Here is a 20,331-nt window from a genome sequence, read left to right on the forward strand (position 1 = left end):
CTGAAGTAATAGGTACACTCTATTTAAGAAAAGATCTTTACTGACATTCAAATAATTAATCTTGGGAGAGTCTAAAGCTTTTTGAAAGAATTTAATTAAAAACTTTTCCACCCCACTTAATTATTTGCTAGTCATAGAGTACTCTTCTTCCAAAATACAAAACACTTCTGCCATGAGAATAGCTAAACATGGAAGAGTTTATATTTAGCATTCCTCTTTCACAACATAAGTATATAGCAGCGTGTCTCAAAAAGGTTGTACCTACCAAAATCTATGTCCAGCAGTGCTGCATTTGCACCTTCTACTAAGATCTTCTTTGGTGGTCCATGTAAAGCCTCATACATGAAATAAACACCATCCCTTACCATTGGCTTTATTTTTTCCATGCAGCCCTGAATAATACAAAAGAATATTGTATAGTATAATTTCATTGTGATAAAGCCAGCCAGAGTACAACTGCTATTGCTCCCTCATGTTCTTACTCTTTTTAAAAAGAAAAAGCAAATGAAGAAATGTTAAATATGCCATAATACATGACCAAGGGAGGGAAAAACATTAAACTCAGATTCACACAATACACATGTATGCTTATCCTAGGAGGAAAGAAAGAACAAAAAGGGGGGGGGGGGGGGACACACACGACACACCCAACCCTAAATGAATAAAATCCAAACTTTTGAAACACTTCAGAAATATTCAAGCTTGATCACAAGACTTTACTGTATTCGGTATTTCGTTTCCAAATGTTCAAAATCTCTCTTGCAAAACGAGCATGTGGTAAGATCCGTTTCTGGCCATCTGAAGCCAACAATTGCTCACAATTGTAAACAATTGCACACAATTGTAAAGCAGCATTAATTTTCAACAAGTATGTTTGTAAGTAAAAGTAAAAAGTTATTCAGTGGAATTAAGGGTCAAGTGCCTGAATGCCACTGAGTAGCTGGATGTAAGAAGCCAGTAATGTTCAGAATAATACTTGGTACACAGCCTTTTTCCCCATGAGAACACATGGAAGTTCTCATTCTCATGATTCACTTCACTTGAAATGTAACACTTTGTCTTTCAGAATTTAATCAAGTGCATTAGCATAAAACAAACATTAAGTGCAAGCACTTTTTCCTCAAGCTACAAATACACATTATGTTTCCAGCCTAACAATGAGTTTCTGATATTCTGTAATCCTAATGCGTATTAGCCATAAAGCATAAAAAAAACCCAAATCAACTGTAACTGATTTTTAGGTCTACATATTGATAAAAATACTAGTACTCAACACAACAGATATTATTTAAAGAAAGACAGAAGTGCTAAGAACTCTCATATACTCCTTTCTAGTGCTGTTAAATTGAGTTTAGTGGCAATTAAAGATACCAGAAGGATGATTTCTTTGGCCCGATTTTCTCAAAGAATTCAACATGCATGCCTTTCCCTGTTCCACACATGCCTCGATAGTTTTAAACAATTTGTCAAATTTGGTTGAAGTTTTCTAAGGGGTAAAAAATATCTCATACAGTTAAGTTTCTCTAAAATGCTGGAACAAAAAGGCTGGGTAAAGGTAAGACACCTGACAATTTTTTTCAAATAAGAACTTGGGTGCACTGCAAAAATCACACTACTAGGCATAAGAGAATTAATATTAGTGAGAAATCTCACCACTGTCCCAATTGCAGGGAAAACATCAAATCAAAATTCATAATTAACCACAAGACTAGTTTGCTGGCAATCAGGCTTCATTAGTTCTGTTGCTATCAACTTACATTTTTCTGTGTTGCTAGACAGTATTTTTTTCCTTAAGGTTTATTACTTAGAATAAGAAGTAATAATAAGAATAATAATTCAATGTTTAAGTTTCTGACACAAGGAGTTAGTATTTTGCTTTACAATGAAACATACCTTCCCCAACTACAATCCTGAGTCTTTTTCTCCTAGCCAGTATGTTTGAGCCTGTGGAAATCAAAAATAGTTCTCCCTATATAAGCCTTTTTCTTAAAGTTTACAATATTTCTCTTGAAACCAAGTTTTGAAATGCTGCATAAAGCAGGGTCTCAAGTGTCTTTAAAGATGCTAGCAGACTCTAAAATTGACACATACCAATACCCCATGATATATATTATCTGTAAATCTGGTGACTGACAACACGATTGTCAGATTTACATATAACTGTATGCAACGATTATATCATTTAACAGACAGAATCAGGCTTACCTTGAGCTTTTTCAATTCCCCTTCAATATCTATCTCTAAGGTAGGGTATATCGCTTTGTACTGATTGGCTAACACTTTGAACCTGGAAAGCAAAAATGCTTCACTGAGGTCTTTGTTTTCCTTCTCATGCCCCCACCAACCTTAGGTTTTACTGGTTACACATCTGAAATTATTTCATGATTAAACAATAAAATATTTTAATTCTAAATATAATATTTAATAAAACTATAATTATTGTAATTAAAAATAATTTTTAATTTTAAAAGTAACAACAATCAGATATAACTGCTTATACAAGGTAATACCCAGAAACTGAAAACTATGCTTACAACTGTACACTAAAATACAGAAATTACCTCTCAGAAAATTCATCAAAATCAGAAACAAGATCACACATTCTGAGTCCACTTCGAGCTGCTTTTGAAGAATACACTGGACCAATTCCTTTTTTGGTAGTTCCCAAACTTTCAAAAGATAATAACAGGAGTTATTCTTGATATAAAACTAAAGCGTTTTTTCTTTAAAGCTAATACATCCTTAGCATAAAACAAAAAGTTGTTAATTGTGAGCATTTAGAACCTTGTTTTAAGCATTTAAAACATGAGATATTTTTAGGATGCAACTTAGATTCAGAATCATTGTTTATACACATATATATATTAATCTTCTATATACTTCTGGTTTTAAACCAGTAACTTTTCAAACGTTAGTGAACTCTTACATATTTATTTGTACATAATTCCCAACTTTCATACTTAAGGAGTTGGATGCCGAGACAACATCCTTCATTACTATAAACTAAACTAACTAAAAAACTGTCCTGAAGACCTGAAGTCCTCCATAAAGCAAAAGCACAAACAGTATGGATTTCAGTTTTCTATGTAAGACATATTTCATTTCATTCTAAATGCCTCATTTTAGTTAGAGCCAGGCAAACAGAAAACACTGCCGAGCATCTAAGAGAAACAATGATACTCAAAATGCTGTACATTCGAAAGGGTTCAGGCATACATTTTCCACTGTAGCTGATTCTGAAAGCCTGGATTCTTTTTCTTACCCTTACCTACCCCACTCTGCCTGAAAAGACTTTCCCAGTTCGTGCCAGTGATACCATAAGATACAACTTGCTTGCACTGACTTCAGGTCAGAGAAGTACAGCTAGTTCAGAAAGTGTCTTCTGCCAATTTTCCTAAATAGCTATCAAAATCGAGCCAAACTGTACTCATCATAGGTAGATTATCAAACAGCTTCCCCATCTCTCAAGCGATTAACTTTTTAAGAAGAGATCAGGTGTGCAGCATTTTCAAAGGTGTGCCATATATTGATAAGGTTAGTTCTACACTTAAAGTATTTTGGTTTGTTAGGGTTTTTTTTTCCCCTAACACACACAGCCTTATCTTCTTCAATTATAAATTCTGTATATGGAAAGTGGCCCAGATTTCTTCAAACTACCTTGAAGGTACCATACCATAACTCAGTTCAAGATGGACTCCCATTTCAAGTAGAAGGGACAAGTCATACCTAAACTTTATATTAAAGGGTATCAATTGATAGGAGTGAACTGAAATACAGTTCATAATCAGTACATAATTCATTTTAGTTAGGTCATTAATAGTTTGGAGTAGATTGAGAACAATAATCCTGGAAAAAACAAGTCTTCCAATTAGACACAATACTGAGTAGTCTCACGGAGTGGTATGTTTGTCTCTAGTCCAAAAAGAAAGACATTCTAATCAATTTTGTATCACACAGTATCACGTAACCAGACCAGGATACTGTGTCTTAAATAACTGTGTCTAGCCTCCACCCCAATTCATACCCTACACAGAGAATTTTTAAGGAGAAGCTGGTTTCCATTTATTTTGTTTCATTAAGACATGCCAATTCATAAAAGAGTTAAACTGTCAGAAGTCTGTATTTATAGAAGTTAAAACAATTGTATAAGCATAATATACTACTATAACCTTTCTGCAAGGGAAGCTACACAAGCCTTATGTGTGACTTTTTTTGAGCTACATTTGAACAGATAAAAGCGTTGTGAAAATAAAAAATAAACTCACTATTCATAATGATCAACTTTGAAGTATTGGACACAAAAGAATTTTAATACCAAATATGCTATGCAGTCAAATCTACAGCTAGACATGCTAGCAGATTATTTCAATTCCCCATTGCACCTCCAAACAGAAGACAGCCTTTTGATATTCAGTTTATGATAGCCTGTTTTTAGCCAGCCTCTAGTAGCACTTCCCCCACTAGTCACTGAGATTTAAAATTTAAATTAAAATTTAAAAGGAAATAGATAGCTTAGTACTTTCAATCCATGACCAGTTTTAAAAAGCTCAAAAACAGTATGATTGTTGCAGAATTTCAAGAACCCCTCAGAATGAAGAAATACAGCACTTTTAAGAGTGACTCAAGATTTTTATCTTTGAATGTAACTTTTTTTCATGGGTTTCTTTAGAACAAATTAATTGGAGAAAAGTTGTTACTTCTTCACTGGGCTTTCCCTTACAATCTTTAATACTAACTAATAAAGTGGTTCCTTCTCACAAGTAGCTGAGTGACTGACAGTGTTTTTAATTGCAAATATTGTCATATAGCAATTTTAGCCTGAGCTCCAGAAACATTCAAGAATAGCAAATATACACATACTGGCTCATTAAAAAAACGTACACTCTTCCATATATATATATATATATATATATATATATATATATATGTTCTTCCTGTTTACTTTTTAATTCCTAAAGTAAGAGGTAACTAGACAGCTAGTAAGCACAGTCAAGTGTGAAGAAGAATAATTGGTAAGTTATCACTCAATAGCAACCTGTGTGAAGCAAGATATGCCCAAATCAGACATTGTCTTAAAGATTATTGTCATGGATGGTACCTTTTACAGGTCTCAGTAAGGAAGGCTGAATTACTTTTCATCCACATAGACAAACCTCCAAGAAGAGAGATTAAATTTACTGGTATCTCAGAAGTCTATACTGTTTCATCACTTTCCAGCTGTAGACATGTCACAGTTAATTCTGTCAGCTTTTCCCCCATCCTCAAGAACTAGTGAGCTACTTGGAAATCACAAGTTAGAAACACAGCAGCTGGTTTCTTAAAGTTGCAAAAACTTCAGTAGCAGCATGTAGTGGACAATGTAAACATTTACCTGCACTTCTGACAATGAAGCATTGTGAGATACCAAATTAGTCAGATCAGACATTTCAGTTATTTGGAGATGATAAAAGGGTCCTTCAATCTTCATAAACAGAAATACATTCGTAGATAAACAAATACCTCCAGTAAACAATTATAACATTTGGAAGCAGGAACTCTTCTTATAAAGCAAATTAGGAACTAGGAACCTTCTCATAGGGCAAAATATCAAGATACACCCCTTGCATTAAGAATATAATCTTTTGCTAACCACTGGAGAACTGAAGCATAAGAAATGATCCCTGCATACTCCACATTGAAGAGTTACAAGGATAATTAATTTTTTTTTTAAACTGATGACAAACAATAACAGAAAAACAATGTTATTAAGTCATATATTTGTACTAAGTCCTCCTATGTTTGACAAAATAAAACTACCTACTTCTTTCCTGCTTGCTCTTGCCTCTGTTGTTCTTGGATGCCATCAGCAGCTTGGTGGAAATCAAATACTAAGAAAATAAAAATAACTTAAGTAGAAAATTTGTGTTAAATGAATTACCATATCAATAACAACTTCTTTAAATCAACTCTACCTCTGTTTATCAATGTGGAAAAAAATATATATATTGAAGAGAAACAAATAAAATGACAAGTTTTTTCTCCTCTTTCACAAGTTACATTTTTTCAAAGAGAAGAGTTCTGAGTTTTTAAAAAAAGGTGTTTATTTTGTAGAATACTCTCAGACTGTGGATACACCTCCTACAGAATAACTAAGCTATTTCAGATTTGTAGCGGCCCAAAAGAATGTATGGACAACAAACAAAACACGCAGTTGAAAAAAATCCTGAAAATCAGGGTATAGTAAAAAACCATACTAATGAAATTTAAGGTGGGAACTTCAAGTAAACATTCTCATTCATTCTAAAAATTTCTTAAACTATTTTATTTTTATGTTTTAGACAACAGTGATTAAAACACATCTGGAAATAAAGGTCCCACCAACATCTGTTATGTAAACAGAATTCATCTTCACAAGCCCTGATTATTCTTTTAAACCATTATATATTATTAATGACAAATATCATACAAAGTATTCCTTGCACCAATTCTCTATCATCAAAACAAAAAACAAACAAACAAACAAAAGATCTGACATGACTCATGTCAAATACAATGCTGTAACAGTTTTCATGTTAACAGAAGTCAGCTTATTTTTCTTAAGTACTATCTCCAGGAAGTTAAACAACTAATATACACATTACACAGGAAAGACTGAAAACTTGCAAGAAACAGACTCATTTAAGTACTCTGGTCTCTCTGGAACAAGAATGGTTTTCCTTGTTTGCCTTACCAATTTATTTTCACACATCTCCATAATTTAAAGGATTAAATTATCCCCAGGGGCTTGAACCTATTTTTAGTTGATCTTTTGTTACAGACTAATCATTCACAGATCACCAACACCCATTTTAGAGAAGGTCTATTCATCATGGCAACAGATCTCCAGACTGTCATCAAAACATTCTAAACAGAAGCATTCTGAAAGTTCATTTACATTAAGAGTGACTGTCAATAACTGGTCCTTTTTGCTACGAAATCTTCACAGTATTGACACTGCAATATTATCACTGCAGAACAGTTTTTCTAATAATCTAAGTTTCTAAGTAATTCACCCACAGTGATTTTACTCTCAGAAAGGATTTTATTAACTTAGGAACAGTTGCTCAACTATTTTAATCTCAGTACTTACTCCAAAGTAAAAAATCATATTTATTCTGAAATAACATGTTCACTCACTAAGCTGTTCCAGATCAGCTAAAAAGGAAAAAAAAAAATCCAAACAAAAAAAGCACAAAACTTTTTTCCGGTGTTATAAGCTTTTATCTGATAAAGACCTAAAAAGTTTGCATCTTCAGAAGATGACTACCAGAGCAGCAATAATCTCATTTCCTAATACATGCAGTTACATAACTATCATGTCACAATATCTAAAGATCTAATTTGAAGGATAAATTTATGTAACAGAGACGTCCTAGGAATGATACAGGAAGAGCCTCTGAAGCTCTATGTTCGTGGTTTGGACTCTAAATACTATTTTAGTCGAGGCTGCAGAGTTGTCTGGAGCATAGGCTGGAGTCAACACTTGACTGATGAGCTCCCTGAGGCGGGCAGCCATTCTCTCCATCTCTATAGAGTCCTTCCCATAAAGTCTCCTTTCTGAAGTGGCAATTTACTTGGTATAGAGCCTGTTAGTTTGGAAGTCACACCCAGTCACGTGGCTTCCCAGAAGAAAAGCTGCTATGAACAACACTGGTTTTACACCAAAGAGGGGAATGAATCCTTCAGTCAATTCACTCCTGAACTGCTTTTTGACTACTCTGCACTTATAACCTTGGCTTGGAAAGTGAACCTGCTTTCCTGACCAGATTATTTTTATGGAATAGCATTAAAGAGCCACTAGAATATAAACCTGGGAAGGTCCTGAGTGATGAACATTTTTTTTCAAGGATCTTCGATAAACCAAAGCAGCATATGGAGGCTTAATCCAAAGAAAAGTACATACCTATATAAAGAGATGGTTAAAAATTGTCACGCTTTTAGTGCCAAGGAATGTTCAGAAAAAACAAAGATTAAAAAAAAAAAAAATCAATGAGAAAACAAACCACAAACAGGAACTTACCAATATGAGCCCTGTCAGAAATTATTAGTCTTTTTTCCCAGCCTTCTAGCCCTTAAAAGACAAAATTAAATAGTTCAAATTATGTTTTGTATAGCATTTTTGTCTTCTGATGTACAAAGGATAAATACTTTTTATGTTTAGATTTCAGACAATCTATTTAAAGATTGAGCAATCACATTCCAGAGGGGAAAAAAAAATAATCAATAATTAAAACTTGGCATCAGCCTATAAAGCTGAAAGGCTTATTCTGAGGAAGAATTCTAACTATTCTACTAGTTCCTCAACTTCATCAATCAGTTGGTAGCTTTTCGGTTTTGAATAATCTAGACCACTGATTTACCTCACTTAGACTGATGCCAAGCACGGCCATAGACATAACAGAAAGTATCCAAAACCTGATTTCTGAATCAAGAAGTGATCACCGCAGCATTTGTTTATATTAACATGTATCATCAAAATATACATTAATATTGTAAGAGGTAAAACAACTATGAACAGGTAACACACTTTAACAAGTTGTTTCACTTCTTAAATTCACTACTTCATGCAGAGAAAACTCTCTGCAAATAATTCAAATTTAGAACATGTTCTCTTCCAAAACTGTAGAGACTCCTTTTGTCTGTCCTCCTGCAAGGGCCCTGGGACTTCTAGCAAGAATCCTTAAGTCAGAAACTAGCAGCGAGAGTTCTGGAAAAACACATTGTATATAACCTCTATAGAGGCATCCTCCACGTAAATATTTTGAGGAGGGCCCCATGAACTATTTTAGAAGTAAGATCTTAAAATTTTCTCACCTTTTCCTTTCTTCAAGTTTTTTTCAGCTTCTTCAAAGAGTCCTGGCAAATGAATTACAACACCATTTCCTGAAGAAAACCATTACGCAAAATTTAATGAATTATTCTGAACATGGAAAAAAATATTCCAAACAATCCATACAAAACATGAAGTGTCTTTGAAGAACATTTTATTTAAGTTTTTAAACTTTTAAGACACTGTCATTTTTATTCTTTGGAATTCATCTGTGAAAGACTGATTTATACCTGAAATAGGTGTTTCTAACTACATGCATTGAATCTTTTTAATAAACTCAAACTTTCAATTTAGATCTGGACAAACACTAACAGCATCATGGGACAGTCCAGAATGCAGCTTCCTCATATCTAAAAATTAACTTCCCTCTTTGTACTTCATTTAATAACCCTATTGTTTTTAAAAAGCTTAGCACATTTCTATCATTATTATAAACATTAACATCCCCTCAGGCACTCTTCTGCTGTAAATAGACACAGAATATTCCATATATAGAGTTGGCTTTGTTAACAGACTAGCAAAAATAACAGAGGAAAATCTCTATCAAAAGCAAGCTCACTTTCCTACAGCTGTCACATTGCTCAGAAAAGACTACTGGGTCACACAATTAACCAGCACCACTGAGTGCCTAAGAAGAAGCATTTTCATATAGCAGAACTGAACCATCTTGAGGCCATAACAAACCCAGAAGACCAGCAGATCAAAAGCTTTAAGTATGATAACATCTAGCTAAAGAATGAAGAGACCTGCCATTTGAAACTATTTGCATATCACTTAATTTCACACAGATAAAAGCATTCTGAACAGCAAAATACCAAGTATTTAAGACTTCTTCACTATAACCTTCATGGTACAGTCCTAATCAATAGTAATAATCTATTATAATACTCCAGTCATTTTGGTCTTGCCCTTCTTTTTTAACCTATAAGCCCTTTCAGTGGAATCCTAAACCAGATTTTTTTTCCCCAAAAGATACTTTAAACACAAGGCAGACCTAAGAGAAGATAGAACAAACTTCAGAACAGACAAGAACAAGAGAGAGCAGATAAAGACAGGAGGATTTGTAAAAAAGCTCTCTCCTGCCTACTGTATTTTTAAAGGATGAGGTCTTTCCTACTCAACCCTGAGTCCACCAAACAAAACATGGCAAATGGGCATCCTTTTTTACTGTTTTCAAGCAATAATCTTTTAAAGAAACATAAACCAGTAACACATCAAAAGAGAATACCAGTAGTATCATCTATCACAGGCCTCAAAACTATAAGCAGTTAACTTAATCAGAGTAAATCTATTTCTATGCCCACTGGCTTAATTCCCATAGAAGTATTAGGCAGGGCAAGCTGATCCCACTACCAAGTCACAATATAAAAGCCGAAAAGAAGCAATTAACCACCAATTCCCATCAATTAAAGGGTTAATGCTGACTGCAAGGATACAGTCACCAGAAGCTGGACCCAAGAATTCAGCAAGCACTGTTTATGAATCAAGTAACTAGCAACAGAGGCTCTTTAGTTTCTATGCTGTTTAGCAAACCGTCAGTGACCACTTACTCACTGAGAGGCATGACTGCTGGCTCAAAACAAGGAGATATGCAGGAAGAAGTGATAGGAAGAGCATGACAATAGAGTTTGGAGAAGTACACCATGTAAGGGACAGGAATTCTGGGTAAGCAGCATGAAAGTGTCCATAAGGCATACGCAGCTTTTAGTGACTCGGAGACTCACCTGATTTGTGAAACAGCACACAAGCACATGCATAGTTATAACGCTGTGTAGACATGTTTTATACTTCATTTTTAGAAGGAAATTTCAAGGGCTACACAGCATTATTAAGTAGGTTGGTCATATAAGCAATCCAAAGAAAAAAACCACATAGGATTGGAAACAAGATTCCAAGAGAGGGAGGGGGATCAGTAGACTTGTAAGGACAAACAGATGTGACAATCTAAACCTCCTTTCAGTAAGCAAACAGATCACAGATCCTGACATCACGCAGTACTGCCACTGCCCTAAACCTTCTAATGTACTCTCCTGAAAGGACTTCTTGGTAGGAACTATATAGTACAGAATTCTTTTGGAGTCAGCATTCATTTCACAATACAATAGAAAAGTGAGAAGAGAACTATGTTTCAAAAGTTATTGGTAGTTACTTAACAGGGCTGAAGATTAAAACAGAGAGGAGGAAATCTAAGAATAAGAGAAATAATTGGTAGAGAAAATAACAAGAATAGGAGAATGAAGATATGCTGGGCAGCCAGCTGTTTGCATTGATAGAACAGATAGGAGCAGAGATGAACTATCCAAGACAATAAAAGAAACCTTCATAATTCAAACTTCACAAGTGAGTTAAAACACTATTAAGATAGTAGAGCAGTTCAGGCCTATGAGAATTTGAAGAAGAAAAATCCTGACTCTGTGTATCTCCAGATGTATTTTGCTATTTTAATATGACTGAAGTCTGTAACTACAGTATTGTCTATTTTTTAGAGATGCCCCACTTACCAATGAATGCAGTGACTTTTGGATTGATGATCCCACTTGGCAGAAGATGAAAGTCATACTCCACAGAATCCACAACAACTGTATGCCCTGCATTATTGCCTCCCTGGGCGGGATGAGGGGGAAGGGAAAAAAAAAAAAAGGTAATAGTTTTTAATACTAAAGACAAATGAACACACAGCATAGAGATGGAATAAACTGGTTCCAGCTCCAATTCTTCAGCTTTTTCTTATGTTACTGACAAAAAATCTTCCAGAGATTTCCTTCTCCCAGGAAATGAAGCAAACTCAATTTGTCAAATTCAGCAATTTCAACATCTGTCACATAGACTTTGGACAGTATTTTGGTTCATCAGAAGTACAAAAGCTTGAGATAAGATTAAAATGTTTCTAAAATTCATTGGACAGAAGCATAAATATTCTAGAACATGTAAACACTTCTAAAAGCCTTCATGAGTTTTACGAGGTTCCTATTACAGCTATGGAGAGGAAGTATTAAAAGTGAAACTGCAACCTTAGCAAAGGACAAAAACCCCACCAGTTAAACTGAGTATATAAAACCATACAGCTATTGGGAAAGGTAAGTCTAGCTCTTTGGCAACATGCAAGCTTTTTGTCCTGAATTTTGGGTTCAGTCTTTTGAGTGTTTTTCTATGAATAGTAACCAACAAAGTTAACTTGTTCATTCTATACCTCCTCTGTGATGAGAGGTCTGTAATAGTACAAGTCATTTATGTCTGAAATGTGCTGTTAAGGAGTGAATCTAGAGGCAACTGAGACTGTGGTTTTGTAAGTTACCGGAAACCATTTACACCCAAACTAACACTTAACATGTCTAGCTTTTTCACTACCACAAAGAGACTACCAAGAGATTTACTAAACTGTGAAATATGTCTAAAATACAAAAAGCAGCCTGTGACCAAGTCTTAAAGGGGTCAAGATAGGCTCATGAAACTAAAAATTACAGAAGTTAACCAAATATCCCCAGTTCTCATTTGCTGTACTTTTGAAAATAAGCTTACACTCTCTTATGACTGAGTCATTTGTGCAAGACAAGGTTACATACAAAATGGTTCTGTCTGTCATAACTATAGAAACATCCTTTACAGGCACCTTACAACAGAAATAAGCAAACTGCTTCACAGAAGGAAAGCCTTAAAGGAAAGGCTTATTTATGCCTTTTTCAGCATGAGACAAACCAAAGAACAGCACTATATGAAAAGAAGATGACAAAAGAAGCTATATCTATTATTAATCTAGAGAATTATAAATCTGAAATATTTCAGAATAAGGTATCACAGAACATCTTTCCTAGCAATGGAATCAACAGCTACTCACTACTACATTTACAAAGCAGGAATGCAATACATAATGTCATATATCTGTCATTATAAAGAATATTCTTGGATATCAAACATTTGTGCCAGTATATAAACAAACACACATGCCACATGTAAAAGCCTAATCTTAGTGAAGTTAGCAGTGAAAATTCTTGTAATTTCAGCATTATTTCTTTGAGGTCTTATAGCCATTCAACCTCCTTTGGAAACAGAGGGAAGACTTACAAACCTTCACCCAGCAAAGGAAATGTCTGAATTTAAGACAAGTTTAAATGATTTAGTAATATAGAGTTTTTCCATGTAGAGAACAGTACCTTGAAGAAGTAAAGATTTCTGGATGCAGATGGTTATCACTGCAAATGATCTGACTTAATCAGAGAATGACAAATTTTCAATGCACAACATGTGAAAAATATTGAATACACAAATAAAGCAAATCTTTCAAGTTTATGCTTTTAAGAAAATAATAAATGTTCAGGAATAGCCTTCCTTCTCTGCCTCCCATCCTTTCTACTCTGTAGCTGTTACAAGATTATTTAGTGGTCTACCAACTCTACAGCTGTATCTGTAGTTTAAAAGGAAGTTAACTAGCTATATTAGCCGGTAGATAATTTTTGAAATGCAGTGCTTATACTCCTGAGCTACTGCAAGTTGCTCCTAAACTAGATAATATTCTAAGAACAATTACATTATATACATACATAAAATATACAAGCTTTTTTTAGTAAGAAAATACATTGGCTTTCTACTCCGTGTTTGAGAACCTAAGTAAAATTTTCTTGGGGAAAAATGAATAGTTATGTCCTAATGCAGCATTTACAGTCAAGTACATCTGCTGGAAGAGGTAGTTATCTTCTTCCTCATCAGATTTCCTTCAAATTATTCCTTTCTATGAGATCCACTGGTAATATCAGTCTAGACAAATCTAACATGAGCCCTGAAGTCCTGTAAATGAAAATGCAACACTTAGGTCCAAGTACTGAGGTAGCATTAACTTACAAATGGGAAGACGAGTCCAAACTCTCCCACTGCAGCATAAAATAACTGGACCAACCCATAAGCAACACTAGAATTAGTGAATGACTATTCATTTGAAATCCCTTAAATCAATGATTTAGTTTTGCTTCTCAATTTGTTGGTTTTTTTTTTAAAAAAGGTTTTTTAGCATCGTGAATGTCTAATAAAGAGAAAAATTTGCCATTGTAGAGATTAGATCACGATTAACAATAAATTCTTAGTCTCTGAGTTTGCCAAGCTACTGGCCATTCAGATATGGTAACTTAAAGGTCAGCGGTCACGTCTGCGTGAGTAAAGTGTACAGCACAGTCTCAGACTCCATTAAATCATGAGAACAGCAGCTGGGTTTTGAGGGTGTCAAGATTTCTCCCTTGTACTGTTGAGTGATGCCAAGGTGTGTTGGTTCCGTGCTCACTGAAAAATGCTGCAGGAAAAAAAAAGGTACTTTACCTTTTAAGCCTTGAACTACACACAGAGCACAGCTCATACTTCATCTAAAAGCAAGCTAGTTATATATACTTCTGCATGTTTACTGTGAGCAGTTATAAAGGGATTTTGCTAGAGACTAACATAGAAGACTTGACATTACATGTGATGAATCACCATCTGAACATACTCTCAGGCCATACTAATACCTCAAGGTTTCCAAATACTTGTTTTTAGGCTAGACTCAAATTTGAATTCAGAATTTAGTTGTTTTTAATATTATGATGCCTATGACATGAAAAGATTAAATCCAAAAAGTGCTATTCTGAGCAGCTGTCTGGTAGAACATTCAGTCAAGCTTCATCCTGCTTTGGATGTCATTCTGTCAAAATGTGTCATTTTGAAAAACATTTTTTATTTAATGCTCTCCTAAAATACAGTTTGAAAACAACTGTATTTCATTAATTCAGTTTTCAAAATTCCACTGTTGATTTACAGGTAAGCTCTACCCTAGCTGCAAAAGTGCAAGTGTATAGTTACACAGTTAGGAACTGTAATATATCAAAAGAATGGTTCCCCTGTACATTCACAGTGAACTAGCAGTAAAGTGTACACATGTTGTGTGCTCAGATGTTGCACAACACGGGTTTGGCAAACAATTCTAATTACAGAAACCTGAACTCAGAGTTCTAGTGGTGGTGGGGTGGAGGGGTGAGTTGTTGTTAGGTTACGGAGATTGGTTTGGTTTTTTAAAATCCTCCAGAAATTGATGATAATTCCAACATCTTCATAATGTAAGCAACTACTGCCTCTAGGCATAATTCAAGGTATAAACTGATGAAGTCACTCCTGGCTTCAGTCCTTTTCCATTCAGATTTCTTGCTCCTCCCTCATCACACTAAACCAAACGGGACCAGTTAGGTCACTCAAGCTAACACTCCTTTGATTCAAATGTTTAAACATTATTAATGGGGAATTGTGGAATTTATTTTCACTACTAGTTAAACAAAGTTCATGCTCCAGTGACCTTCAATATATTGTATAAAGCTTTTGCCAGAGGGAAATTAAGATATACAACTAATTTCTTGAGGCTGGCAACACTGCCTAGTTAACTAAATATAGGAATCAGTCTACCATATCTCGGTAACCTTCTAGGTACCCAAACTACAGAGTTCTCTCTCAGCCATGCGAAAACTGAAACACTGACTTTGGGCCAACATAGACAAAGAGGCCAAGTGCGCAGCAAGACCAAAAGATTCTCATGCTCAGTCTGGGATACCCTGAGTGCATGTAGCAGTGGCTCCTTTTCCCTTTCTCCCTGCACAGTGGCAAGATTTTCTTCAGATGAGCCACAAAGTGTACCATAGCCAACATACTCATTAGAGCAACGCAACTCTGTGTTCAGCTACAAATAGATAGATTGCACAAAAGGACTGAGGTGTGGAAAAGATTATTTCTTATACCTGAAAGATAGAAGGCAGCACCAGCAGCACTCTGAACAAAAAACTTCTTCACTGGGCTGCTTTCTTCCCATTCTACAGAATGGCAGCAAAGGAAGCCCCTCCAGAAGTCAGAATGCAGGCTGTGGAGGGAATCAGGCAGCCAAGGCAGAGCTGGCTTTGCCAGAGTAAGAGAAAAAATATTGCAAAGATTTGGGGAAGAAAAAAAAAAAAAGGTAATCAATAAGACAAAATGGCATGGCATAGTCAAGAATGTCTAACAGACTCAAAACTTTACTTGCTTGGTATTGCAATGTAGTATTTTATTGAAAAAATTATGCAAAAGAGGCTTTCTGAAAGACAACACAGACACAGATACCTAACGCAAAAGACAAGCAAGAAAAGACTTTTGAGGAAAAAAAAGAAAGATTCTTTTAGCAATTTGGGGGTAAGTTAAACTCACAGAGGACCAAAAAGACCAGTTCAGGACAGGCAGTGTAGGTGGGACCAGAAGAGAGCTGTCAAGGTCCAAGTACCTACTAAACATAGTAAAGTCTGCGTTCTCTGCTTCCATGGTACAGCCTCCATGGTACAGCTGTTACAGAGTTGTCTAACCCCACTTATCGAACATATTAAGAAGAAAAACCAAAACTAACCGACCACACAAAAAATGCACTTAAGTGCTTTCTAAAAACATTTTGTGAATATTTTCCTTTTTCTTCACTGCTGCATATCACAGGATGTTACAGTATCAGATACAGTACTGTAAACCCTCAGATCATCTGCCAAAACAGCAAATCAAAATTCTGAAACTAAATAAGACTGTTTCTCTTAAAAATTTAAGAACCTTTTCCCTCTCTCCTCCCCAAACCTCATATCGCCTGTCAGTTTAAACAGCTATAAAGATAAAAATTATAAATTCAAAACTAAAAAATTAATAATACTATAAACATTAGTCACTGAAAATTAATTCTGATTGTTATCCTATCAACAACTGTGTACATTTATTTTCTTAAACATACAATTACCACAGAGGAGATAAATCATTTTTTGCATCCTTAAGCAAAACCCTGCCTACACATCCTTCAGTTTGGATACATACAGCAGAATCCTTACACACCATGAGCTTCTTATTTCAATAGACACAATCTAGTATATTCCAACATTTTTTATTTTAAGTATTTTCATTCTGGAACTCACACCAAAAGGTATCTGCTAGTTACCTGAAAACTTTCTTAGCTAGGCATCATTCCTGAAACATACCAAGGACACAAAGTCAGACAGCAAGCACAAGAGAAAAAACAGGTGTTTATTGTCCAAAAGGCCGCATCACCTAGAATTCAAATACTGTGAACTGGAAGTATATTGGAAATTAAAAAAAAAAAAAAAAAACACAACCCACAAAGAGTTCTAGTTAATATTACACCAAAGACTAATCAGTCCATAAATTTAATATGCATAATGCTTAACTTTTGCTTATTTAAGGCTGAAATCTTTGTCTAGATTATTACTAGGCTACTTAGGTAAGAATATAAACAATCTTCCCCCTTAAGTTCTAATAAAGCTCACTTAAAAGAGAGAGTGCTATTTAAAAAAAAAAAAAAAAAAAAAAAAGAAGCGCCAAACCGTGTCCCTCTAAGTTTTCTTTAAATTAGAAAACAGCCTCTGGATTTGGGCTCATTTCATCACAGAAAACGGAGTAAAAATAGGCACATGCCTTACTAAAGAACAGAACATTAAACAGATTCTCCATCTAGCAAAAGAGCAGTTACTCAAACCAAAGAGCAATAAGATCCAGTAACAATACACTAGACTCCTATATCAAGAGGCTAACACAGGCTTAGTGGTCCTGAAGTCCCAAGAACACTTTGCTTAGATAAAGCACCATTTACTTGTGCATCCCTGTCAAGGTACAGCATTGCAGTTTTAGCATACTCTGAAGTTTCCAAAACTGGATTTTCAGAAGTTCACAATCTTCTTAGCATTGTATGTTGAGGTAGATGTAAAAGTTTAAAGAATTCAATTTGTTTGTCCTTTCTCCCTTCCTTCTATCTTTCAACACAGTATCTGGAACAGTTCTCTCCCTGAGGATTCTTTGGCAACCAAGGGACCAGTCTTTTCAGCAGCCCACAGCTTTACCAAATTACAATATTAAAGTTTGTTTCTGAGTTTCCCCAACTTTTCAAGTGCCAGGAGCATTAACTTTGTAATACAAACTAATACAGTGTTGTCCCTCCCAACCTTTTAATTTTGCCTTGTAGCCAAGACCTAGGCCCACTGCTGCTGCTCAAGACTTCAAAATAACACACCAAAGTTTGGGTGGTTGGTTTCATGGTTAGGTCCAGTCTCCAGTTTTCAGTTTACCAGTTGCTGCCTACACTGCTGCCAGCTGTGCTGAAGGAGTAACTGCCACCAGGTTACACTGAACCTTTGTGCCAATAACAGGGCAAAACACAAGCTTGATCAAAGTGAAGGGAGAACCAAACACCTATTTCTTCCCCCACAATATCAGTTCAAACAATTCATGGAGATTTATGAAGTTGGGAGTCTTAGCAATAGCTGCTTTAATCATAGCCTTGATGCAAAAAGAAACAAATAAAACAAAAAAAACACCTCAGCCATGAAAGTTTCCTAGTACTCTATTTAAAGAGTTGCTGGTTTGCTTCTTGGGGGTCTTGTTTGGTTATTGGTTTTGTGCGTTGTTTTTTTTTCTAAACTTCTGCACATATCCAGCTCAAGAGGGTGCCAGTTGGATTGGAATGAAAAAAATTCTTTCCATTTATTCGGACATGCAGTGTGAAAGCCATCATGAACAATTATGAACCTATGCATTTCAGTATATGGATTTAGTTTAGGGACTTTTTAGTTTGATGCTCTGATGGATGAACAATTTTAAATCCTATCAAGATACAGAAGACCTTTTTCCTTTCATGATCCTGACTCTTAAATTATACTATTATTTTTGAGCATTTTAAGCCATTAAGAGGAATAATGAAAGTAATATCAGGCATGAGATCATTATCCAATCTATAATATTTTAAGCAAAACCTGTTGTTGTAAGATAACTAAATGCATAAACTTTTTAAAAAGGCATTATTCCAATTTTCCTGGTGTGGTATGCTTAAATCACTTCCTTGAAAAAGTATATGATCCCTGGCCACTAGCTGGTAATCCTGAAAGCTATTCAACATGTAGAGCAGCTAAGTATTAAGGACTCAGACAGAAAGGTGCATACAAATAGCCAAATTATCACACAAGTACTGTTAGAATGACAGTAATCCTGTTAACAAAACCCTGTATTTACCCACTTTCTAAAAGACTCATTCCAAAAAACATTCCCTGTGAAATATCACCTTTGAAATATTCCTTTTATGGTGGTCAAGTGCTCAGAGACATTATTATATTTTAAAGCAAACAAACAAAAATAGGGTTTTTTTCTTCAGCTTGGTAAAGAAGATTAAGTAGCCTAAAAATCCTTCTCAGTGTAAGCGCCACACCCAAGAATCTGCATCCATATATTCAATTTAGATAGCTGGTCAGTACCACACACAAAACAAGATACTATTCTAAAACCTACCTATCCTGGCAAATGTGACCAGAATCAGTTACACATGGACAGAGGGGGCATAAGATAGATAAGGCAGCTGCAAGTATTGGACATCTGGGGGCCATTTGATAAACATTGTTAGGAAACACCCTTCTTGCAATAGTTTTGAGTACCTGAAAATACTAATTTGGAAGGAAATAAGTCATTATCTGCTAGTCAACAATATACTGGAAACAAGCTTGAAATTTCAATAAATCAAACAAGTGAACCCTGCTATCCAAAAACCACTATCAAAGCACTGGAAGACAATACTTACCACAAACAATACACTCATGTACAGGACACAAACACACTAGCTACAATACTGCACCATGGTACAGTCAGTATCACTGGAAAACATACTGAAAACTAATCAATAGTATCAAAGAGGACTACATTTTAAACATATTGACTGAACAGTATTTCTAATAGGACATCTACAGTAATAGTAAGGCAAATAATTCCAGCACTTCCCCTATCCATGCAAAATGGCTTGTTTTTCTCTTGCATTCTATAGCTTTTAAATATCTTAACTGCCAGCTAAAGTATTTCGGATGAAGAACTGAACAGAACAAGCAATGATATTAATGCAAGTACTTGACTACAGCTTTTTTTTTTCCTTATAGCTCTGACGACTGAAACAGTTTTTAGAAGATTAACTAACTGGTAAATGCAAAATAACGTACAAGCAACCTACAAGCAAGACAAGTCTTCTCACTTTGAACCTTCCCATGGAACAAGAGCTCTTTAGTTTGTTATATTCTGTCTATGCAGAACAGCTTCCAAATCATGTATAAAGCATGAAGAAGGAGCATTCATAATAATATTTAACAGCAGTTTTTCTTCTGGAATTGCATTTCTGTACTAGTCAAAAGCCCCCAAGGAACATTCACGTATCAAGCTGATTCACTGGACAAATAAGAACCAATATTTTTGGGGAGTTATGGCAGAGTCTTGATAATTAAGTTAAATTAAAACAAAATAGTAATGACATGTTTGTCTTCAGAAAGCCTAATTGATGACTACTTCACCAACGTTTTCCCATCATGACCTTTATTGTCAGGATTAAAGAGGGATGCTCTTTTTAGACAAAAAAAATTATTTTCTTGCTGAATTAAAATAATGCAATAAAGTTTATCAGATAAGACTTCAGATTCACAGTGCTTAGCCAGCCACTA

General features: G+C 35.1%; 1 protein-coding gene across 3 annotated transcripts in view; it reads right to left on the reverse strand.

The window, feature by feature from the left end:
* Nucleotides 1–20,331, reverse strand: part of ADSS2 (adenylosuccinate synthase 2) — a 38,944-nt gene that overhangs the window by 10,676 nt on the left and 7,937 nt on the right. The window contains exons 2-8 of one of the 3 annotated variants that reach the window (XM_074925528.1): nucleotides 11,350–11,452; nucleotides 8,833–8,901; nucleotides 8,039–8,083; nucleotides 5,801–5,867; nucleotides 2,562–2,669; nucleotides 2,206–2,287; nucleotides 266–392 (exon numbers count right to left, since the gene is read on the reverse strand). In XM_074925528.1, coding sequence (XP_074781629.1) covers nucleotides 266–392; nucleotides 2,206–2,287; nucleotides 2,562–2,669; nucleotides 5,801–5,867; nucleotides 8,039–8,083; nucleotides 8,833–8,901; nucleotides 11,350–11,452 — 601 coding nt within the window. Of the gene's footprint in view, nucleotides 1–265; nucleotides 393–2,205; nucleotides 2,288–2,561; nucleotides 2,670–5,800; nucleotides 5,868–8,038; nucleotides 8,090–8,832; nucleotides 8,902–11,349; nucleotides 11,453–20,331 lie in introns of all 3 variants that reach the window. The other 2 variants (XM_074925520.1, XM_074925537.1) reach the window with 2 other exon arrangements.

Source organism: Athene noctua, chromosome 1 (assembly GCF_965140245.1).
Source record: "Athene noctua chromosome 1, bAthNoc1.hap1.1, whole genome shotgun sequence".
In the NCBI taxonomy this organism is placed as follows: domain Eukaryota; kingdom Metazoa; phylum Chordata; class Aves; order Strigiformes; family Strigidae; genus Athene; species Athene noctua.